This window comes from Pelophylax lessonae (genome assembly GCF_965119305.1).
Source record: "Pelophylax lessonae genome assembly, chromosome: 6".
Lineage (NCBI taxonomy): Eukaryota > Metazoa > Chordata > Amphibia > Anura > Ranidae > Pelophylax > Pelophylax lessonae.
In genome coordinates this window covers 300,224,774-300,232,938 of record NC_138773.1, presented here as the reverse complement: position 1 = coordinate 300,232,938, position 8,165 = coordinate 300,224,774, and the positions used below count along the sequence as shown (strand labels likewise).

Sequence of the window (8,165 nt, the reverse complement as noted above, 5' to 3'; positions counted from 1 at the left end):
ATTTTGCACACTCTTATAGCGCAAGGCTTTTATATTTATATATTTGTTCCTTTTTGAAAGACATTTTTTTTTATATTTATTCACTTTAAAATACTTCTTTTCACTATTTGTATTTATTCAATATGAATGAAATATTATTTATTTATTTCACTTAGATTTACTTATATTTTTGAAATGTATTTATAATATATATGTATTCATTCAAGTGGTGCTGCACTCATTGGATCAGTTTTTTAATATTTGGTATGCAGTAAACCATACTTAGTGATAGCAGCCGTTCCACTGATTGCACCTTATATTCGACACTATATTTAATATCACGTTTTTATTGTGTAGAGTATTTATTTATTTTGAGGTCAATTACTCCCAGTTTGCGCTGATTTTTACTATTTCTATTAAGCTGTGACAATGTGTATGGGGCCATCCTGCAACAATTACCAGGTTTTGACAAGCGTCTGAGGAGCATTAAAATTGCGCGGCGACCGCCTAGCTTTGCTGCACCGACAATGCCCATGTGAAAGGTGCCTCAGTCCACAGAGTTTCACAAAGAAGAGCAGAATACATGCCAAGTATGAGGTTTAATCACAGCTTCCTATTACAGGAGACACAGAGGGGACAGAACATGACGTAACATACACAGCACATCAGGACCCATGCTCCAGAGGGCAGACAGACGGGACACTAGCCTGAGAGAAGTGGCCTCTGGGGAGGAAAGACGGGGGGTTCCATACTTGTATAATTTCCTGTAACATATATCTACAAAACTACATGAAGGCATCTTCCATCGCCATCCACCGAACTGGAATGGGTTTCCAGGATCCCACGTAACGGCGCCGTAAAATAGTCTTAAAAAGAATATCAGAGATAAAAGTCATTGTTAAAAAGCATGGAGACGTTCAAGTTTGATATCAACCACAGTCCTTAAGTCACACTATCTGATCCGAAGGGACCAATCCCTTGTGTGACACCGGTGTAGCAGTTAAGCAGCACTTGAGTGAGTTCATTTCCTGTGATGTCATATCCTGGTGGTGAGTTCATTTCCTGTGATGTCATATCCTGGTGGTGGCCTGTCCGTCTACAGTGGGGTACAGCGCCTCCAGCTGGCTGAGGATTGTGGAGATGCGTGGCCTGTCTAAGGGATTCACCACCATCATGTAGGAAAGGAGCGACTCCAGTCCTTGGGAGTACCTGTAGAGAGGGAAACCTTTTTTATGACAAGTAAAATTGGTGGCGTACAATGATGCAGCAACTGTACAAAAACAGTCTGTCGGGGGAAAAATTATCACAAAGTAAACTTAAATGGGAATACTAGGTTAGTTAAAGGGATTCTTTAGAGCCGGTTCACACTGAGGTGACACGACTTCAGGGGGCGACCTGTGAAGTCACGTGCACCGCAACTTTGGCGCGACTTGCAGGGACTTCACATAATGGAAGTCTATGCAAGTCGCTCCGAGGTCGCCCCAAAGTAGTACAGGACCCTTTTTCTAAGTCGGAGCGACTTGTGTCGCTCCTATTAGTACGGGTCCTGTACTACTCAATGGACTGCGACCGACCGCGACTTGTCAGCCTGACAAGTCGCCTGACTAGTCGCGCTAATGTGAATGGGCTCTCAACAGATTTTTTAAATAACAAACATGTTATACTTGCCTGCTCTGTGCAGTGGTTTTGCACAGAGCAGCCCCGATCCTCCTCTTCTCGAGTTCCTCGCTGGCACGCCTGGCGCCTCCCCCCTGCCGAGTACCCACATAGAAAGCCGCTTGCTATGGGGGCACTCATGTGGGCTCACTCCTTAGCCGGCTGTGTGCGTCCATAAGACACAAAAAGCATTGCAAGGCCCTGCCCCCTCTCTTAGCTGGCTGTGATTGACAGCAGCAGGAGCCAATGACTCGCGCTGCTGTATCTTAAACAATGGAGGAGGGAGAGAGCTGGGAGAGCCTCTGCTCTCGTGCACATTGCTGGATCGATATCGAGCTCAGGTAAGTATTTAGAGGGGCTAGGGTTGGGAGCTGCTTGCAGAAGGTTTTTTTTACCTTAATGTAGAGTATATGCATTAAGATAAGAAATACCTTCTGCCTTTAGAACGACTTCAAAAACTGAGACTACATATATAAAGTATATTTAAACACTAACTGGATGACATCTACAGTGCCTTGAAAAAGTATTCATACCCCTTGAAAATTTTCCACATTTTTGTCAGGTTACAACCAAAAACGTAAATGTATTTTATTTGGATTTTATGTGATAGACCAACACAGAGTGACACATTATTGTGAAGTGGAAGGAAAATGATAAAATGGTTTTCAAAATTTATTACAAATAAATCTGTGAAAAGTGTGGTGTGCATTTGTATTCAGTCCCCTTTTTGGGGATGTCTCTACCAGCTTTGCACATCTAGAGAGGGACATTTTTGCTCATTCTCCTTTGCAAAACAGCTGAAGCTCTGTCAGATTGGATGGAGAGCGTCTAAACAGCAATTTTCAATTCTTGCCACAAATTCTCAATTGGATTTAGGTCTGGACTTTGACTGGGCCATTCTAACCCAGGAATACGCTTTGATCTAAACCATTCCATTGTAGCTCTGGCTGTATGTTTAGGGTCGTTGTCCTGCTGGAAGGCGAACCTCCGCCTCAGTCTCAAGCCTATTGCAGACTCTAACAGGTTTTCTTCTAAGTCTGCCCTGTATTTGGCTCTGTCCATCTTCCCATCAACTCTGACCAGCTTCCCTGTCCCTGCTGAAGAATGGCGTGTTCTGGGTGATGTGCAGTGTTAGTTTTCAGCCACACATAGCATTTTGCTTTTAGGCCAAAAAGTTCACTTTTGGTTTCATCTGACCAGACCAACTTCTTGCACATGTTTTCTGTGTCCCCCACATGGCTTCCCGCAAACTGTACTTCTTATGGCTTTCATTCAACAATGGCTTTCTTCTTGCCACTCTTCCATAAAGTGAAGAATTGTGGAATGCATGACTAATAGCTGTCCTGTGGACAGATTCTCCACCTGAGCTGTGGATCTCTGCAGCTCCTCCAGAGTTACCGTCGGCCTCTTGGCTGCTTCTCTGATGAATGCTCTTCTTGCCAGGTCTGTCAGTTTAGGTGGACGGCCATGTCTTGGTAGGTTTGCAGTTGTGCCATACTCTTTCCATTTTCTGATGATGGATTGAACAGCGCTCCGTGAGATCTTCAAAGCTTGGGATATTTTTTTTTATAACCTTATCCTGCTTTAAACTTCTCCACAACTTTATCCCTGACCTGTCGGGTGTGTTTCTTGGCCTTTATGATGCTTTTTTTTTCCCACCAAGGTTCTCTAACAAGCCTTCACAGAACAGCTGTATTAATACTTAAATTACTTACAGGTGGACTCTATTTACTAATTAGGTGACTTCTGAAGGCAATTGATTCCACTAGATTTCAGTTAGGGGGTATCAGAGTAAAGGGGGCCGAATACAAATGCATGCCAAACTTGTATTGTAAAAATGTTAAAAAATAAAAAAACCGATTTATCATTTTCCTTCCACTTTACAATTTAATGCCACTTTGTGTTGGTCTATAACAAAATCCCAATAAAATACATTTACATTTTTGGTTGTAACATGACAAAATGTGGAAAATTTCAAAGGGTGTGAATACTTTTTCAAGGCGCTGTAGTTTCATAAAAGCACTTTATGCCAAACTATTGTCATTTTTTTTTTCTTTTAGAGAAATGCGATTTTTGACTTACCGTAAAATCCATTTCCCTGATGTTCATTGACGGACACAGCTCCTGATTCTTCTTAACCACTGGGTTATACTGCCCCCTACAGGAGTAGGACACTAGGCAGGAAAAAGCTTGACTACGCCTATGGGCAGTTCCAGGGGGTATACTCCCTCCCTCAGCTATAGGCACTCACTTTTGTTACAAGCAGTGTCAGAAGAAAGCCAACTCCACAGAGGGGTAAAAACAGGTGGGTTTGGCACTCCAGGTATATAATAAGTAAAACCAATTAAAACCATATATTGGAATACACAATTCCAAGTGATAAGTCCATGAATAAGGTCCATAAATAAAGTTTCATAAATAAGGTTCCAGGTAGGGTGATGATGGATGAGCAACAAAGGGCAAAAGCTCCTCAAAAGAGTGAAGTCAACTCTGTATGTGTAGACAAAAAAGAAACCGGAAGAGCGCCTCTAAGTGCAGTAATTTAACAGATACAGGGTAAGACAATTGTAGACTCACATGGGAAAATATCGGCAGATACCGATATGCGATGACCAAAATATCGGTATCGGCAATAAAAAAAAGATATCGGTCGATCACCAGTGTATACCCCCTTGGACTGCCAATAGGCGTAGTCAAGCTTTTTCCTGCCTAGTGTCCTACTCCTGTAGGGGGCAGTATAACCCAATGGTTAAGAATCAGGAGCTATGTCTGCAAATTAACGAAAGAGAAATATTATTTTCACTTTTTGATCTCCTCCAGCCTTTTTCAGTCATCTTCTCTCTACATGCATCTACTGCAGCTTCAGCTGCACATCCCTGTTTAGGATCAGCACAATATGCATCTCCAGGGTCGCTTATACCTAACCGAAAATACATGTGGCAGGGTGTCAATGCAGGATAGCAAATGTGAAACAAAGACAGAGTGTTGTCACCCTAAAACAAAGTGCCTGAGCAATGACCTTCACGGCAGGATTGAAAAGACAGCTATCTGAAATCTACAGAATGAACAACAGTGAAAATTACAATGACATGTTAAATGATGGACAGGGGTGTTGCTAGGTAAGAAAAAGACCAGGGGCTTCAGCCCGAAGGTAAATTTGATGACCCCACCCACATTTTAAAGTAAGTCCCGCCCAAGCTCCACCATAAAATGTTATAAAATGTGACCACACGCATGTTAATCTCTCAACTTTCAAATCTTCACTTTTACTTGTAACTCTTCCCATAAAAGCAATTGAGAGCACCAATTATGGCAATCATGGTGCCCCATGTAGAAGCCTTTCTGGAGGCTCCTATGGAACTGCTTCAGCCATTTTTGAAATAGCAGAGTTCCCAGAACATCCACAACACACAAGAGAAATTAATTTCCCAGTAGCCTAGATGAAGCACTAACACCAAATCTTTCCAAATTAGCTGTAACCAGAAAATGGTGAGTCAGTTCCTCTATGACTTCCTGGGAAAGTTGATCATCAAGGGCTTGTTGCACAAAGCAAAATGTTAAGTGTTACGTATCTGACATCACACTAGCAAAAGATTAATTCTAATTGGTTGTCACAGGGTTTAGGGTGCCTTTGTGCAGTTTCAGTAAATTAGGTTGAAAGGCTGCAGACTGCAGACATGATACAAGTCATGGTCAGAGACTGAGGACATCATACAGGAGATGGTCAGAGACTGTGGACGTGATGCAAGAGATGGTCAGAGACTGAGGACATGATACAAGAGATGGTCAGAGACTGTGGGCATGATACAAGAGATGGTCAGAGACTGAGGACATGATACAGGAGATGGTCAGAGACTGAGGACATGATACAGGAGATGGTCAGAGACTGCAGACGTGACAAAAGAGATGGTCAGAGACTGCGGACATGATACAAGAGATGGTCAGAGACTGAGGACATGGTACAGGAGATGGTCAGGGACTGCGGACGTGATACAGGAGATGGTCAGAGACTGCGGATGTGATACAGGAGATGGTCAGAGACTGCAGACATGATACAAGAGATGGTCAGAGACTGCAGACATGATACAAGAGATGGTCAGAGACTGTGGGCATGATACAAGAGATGGTCAGAGACTGAGGACATGATACAGGAGATGTTCAGAGACTGAGGACGTGACAAAAGAGATGGTTAGAGACTGAGGACATGGTACAAGAGATGGTCAGAGACTGAGGACATGATACAGGAGATGTTCAGAGACTGAGGACGTGACAAAAGAGATGGTTAGAGACTGAGGACATGATACAAGAGATGGTCAAAGACTGTGAACATGATACAAGAGATGGTCAGAGACTGCAGACCTGATACAAGAGATGGTCAGAGACTGCAGACCTGATACAAGAGATGGTCAGAGACTGCAGACCTGATACAAGAGATGGTCAGAGACTGCAGACGTTATATAAGGAATGGTTAGAGACTGCGGACATAATTACAAGAGAAAGTCAGAGACTGCAGTTATGATAGAAGATAGAAAAGCACTAGGGGGGCCAGAAAGTACAGGGGAAGCAGAGAGCACTGGAGGAGCTGAAGGGCACGGGGGGGGGGGGTGGTGACAGGAGAGCATTAGGGGGTTAGGGGGGAGACTGGAGAGAATTAAGATGGGGGGGGGGGGGTTTGGAAAGTGCGGAGGTTGGAGAGCACTGGGGTGGGGGGCAGGGAGCACTGGGGGAGCCAGAGAGCATGGGGAGGGGGAGAGCTGAAGAGCACTGGGGGAGGGGGAGAGCTGAAGAGCACTGGGGGAGGGGGAGAGCTGAAGAGCACTGGGGGAGGGGGAGCTAAAGAGCACTGGGGGAGGGGGGGCTAAAGAGCACTGGGGGAGGGGGGGCTAAAGAGCACTGGGGGAGGGGGGGCTAAAGAGCACTGGGGGAGGGGGGGCTAAAGAGCACTGGGGGAGGGGGGGCTAAAGAGCACTGGGGGGTGTTGGAAAGTGGGGGGGGGGGGGGGAGTGCTAGACAGCACTAGGGGGCCAGCAAAAGAAGTTGTATAGGAGGGGCGGTGGGGCAGCTGCATATAGAGGAATTGATCTTTCCATATTCCTCCTGCAGCCGCTGAATGCCTGCAGAAGGGAGAGGAGGAGAATCAGGCATTCAGTGGCTGCAGGAGGAATATGGAAAGATCAATTCCTCTATATGCAGCTGCCCTACCGCCCCTCCTAGCCAGTCACATACGGAGACTTGCTCGGGAGCAGGGCACTTACCTTCTTCCCTCTGCTGCTGCCGCCGCCGCCTCTGAGATGTGGACTGAAGAAGAGGGAGTTGGGTGGAGGCGGAGCCTATTCTAGGCGCAGAGGAGCAATTTGAAATCCTCCTCCGCTCTGAGCAATGGGAGACTCTCCTGTTGGCTGCTGTTGTCAAATGACGAGTGACATCACTGGTTGCTAGCCTGGCGATACTAGCAACCAGTGTGGCAGGCCAGGCAGTACTGTGTAGACGCCATACGGAGAGGAGGAGGAGGAGCACATCGAACAGTGGACACTTGGGGCTAATAAAAATAAAACGATCCACACGAGACCCGGAGCTTTTTGGGGACCTTTCAAATTATCGTTCATTCGTCAGAATTTTCCAACCCGTTCCTTCGATTTTTGGGCTCTGAAAAGCGATTTTCTATTCGTGCCCATTAACCTCCCTGGCGGTATTCCCGAATGTGGCTCTGGGTTAATTTTCAGTACCAAAAGCGGTAATCCCGAGTCACACTAGGGATTACACCGCAATGTTACTCACCTTCCCTGCGCTCCTCCGCCGTCCTCCCCGGTGTCCTCAGACTCTCTCCCGCCGTCTCTCCCCGCTGTGTGCACGGCCGATTGCCGGCACTTCCGGTTCCTTCCCTGCGAGCGTTGCGACGCAGGGGGGAGGAACCAGCGGCAAATTCAAAAGTATAAATACACCAAATGAGATGATACAAAGCTGTGATCCTAACGGATTACACTGTGTCATCCCATTTCACCACAGGATTTCACCTGGTGACTTTTCCAGTGCCCTGCCTGTGCTTTTCCAGTTCTTTGTGCCTGGAAAAACCATGGCGTCCAAAAAGCTTTTTTTTTTGCGCAAAAGAGCTTTTAGACGAACTGGAAAACAGCGACAGTGAAACGGAGTTACTTGAAGAACTGAGCGATAGCGATTCGTGGGGAAATTCGTCATCAGATACGGAAAGTGACGACAGCGACGAGTTTGATGTCTCTTTCTGGCACATCGCTTGTGGAATTTGGGAAGAATATCAAATGATTCTTCAGAATTCCCAACGGAGCACCAGAAAGAGACATCAGAAACGTCGCTGTCGTCACTTTCCGTACCTGATGACGAATTTTCCCACTAATTGCTATCGCTCAGTTCTTCAAGTAACTCGGTTTGGCTGTCGCTGTTTTCCAGTTCGTCTAAAAGCGCTTTTGCGCAAAATGTATGCTTTTTGGACGCCATGGTGGTTCTCTATTTTCCAGGCACAAAGTACTGGAAAAGCACAGGCAGGGCACTGGAAA

General features: G+C 45.6%; 1 protein-coding gene across 1 annotated transcript in view; it reads right to left on the bottom strand.

Moving 5' to 3' along the window:
• Nucleotides 1-415: 415 nt before the first annotated feature.
• The window catches only part of STK16 (serine/threonine kinase 16), a 170,361-nt gene continuing 162,611 nt past the window's right edge, over nt 416-8,165 (bottom strand). Inside the window, exons 21-22 of the mRNA XM_082262066.1 lie at nt 1,066-1,188; nt 416-1,031 (exon numbers count right to left, since the gene is read on the bottom strand). Coding sequence (XP_082118192.1) covers nt 1,016-1,031; nt 1,066-1,188 — 139 coding nt within the window. The 3' untranslated portion in view covers nt 416-1,015. The remainder of the gene's footprint in view (nt 1,032-1,065; nt 1,189-8,165) is intronic.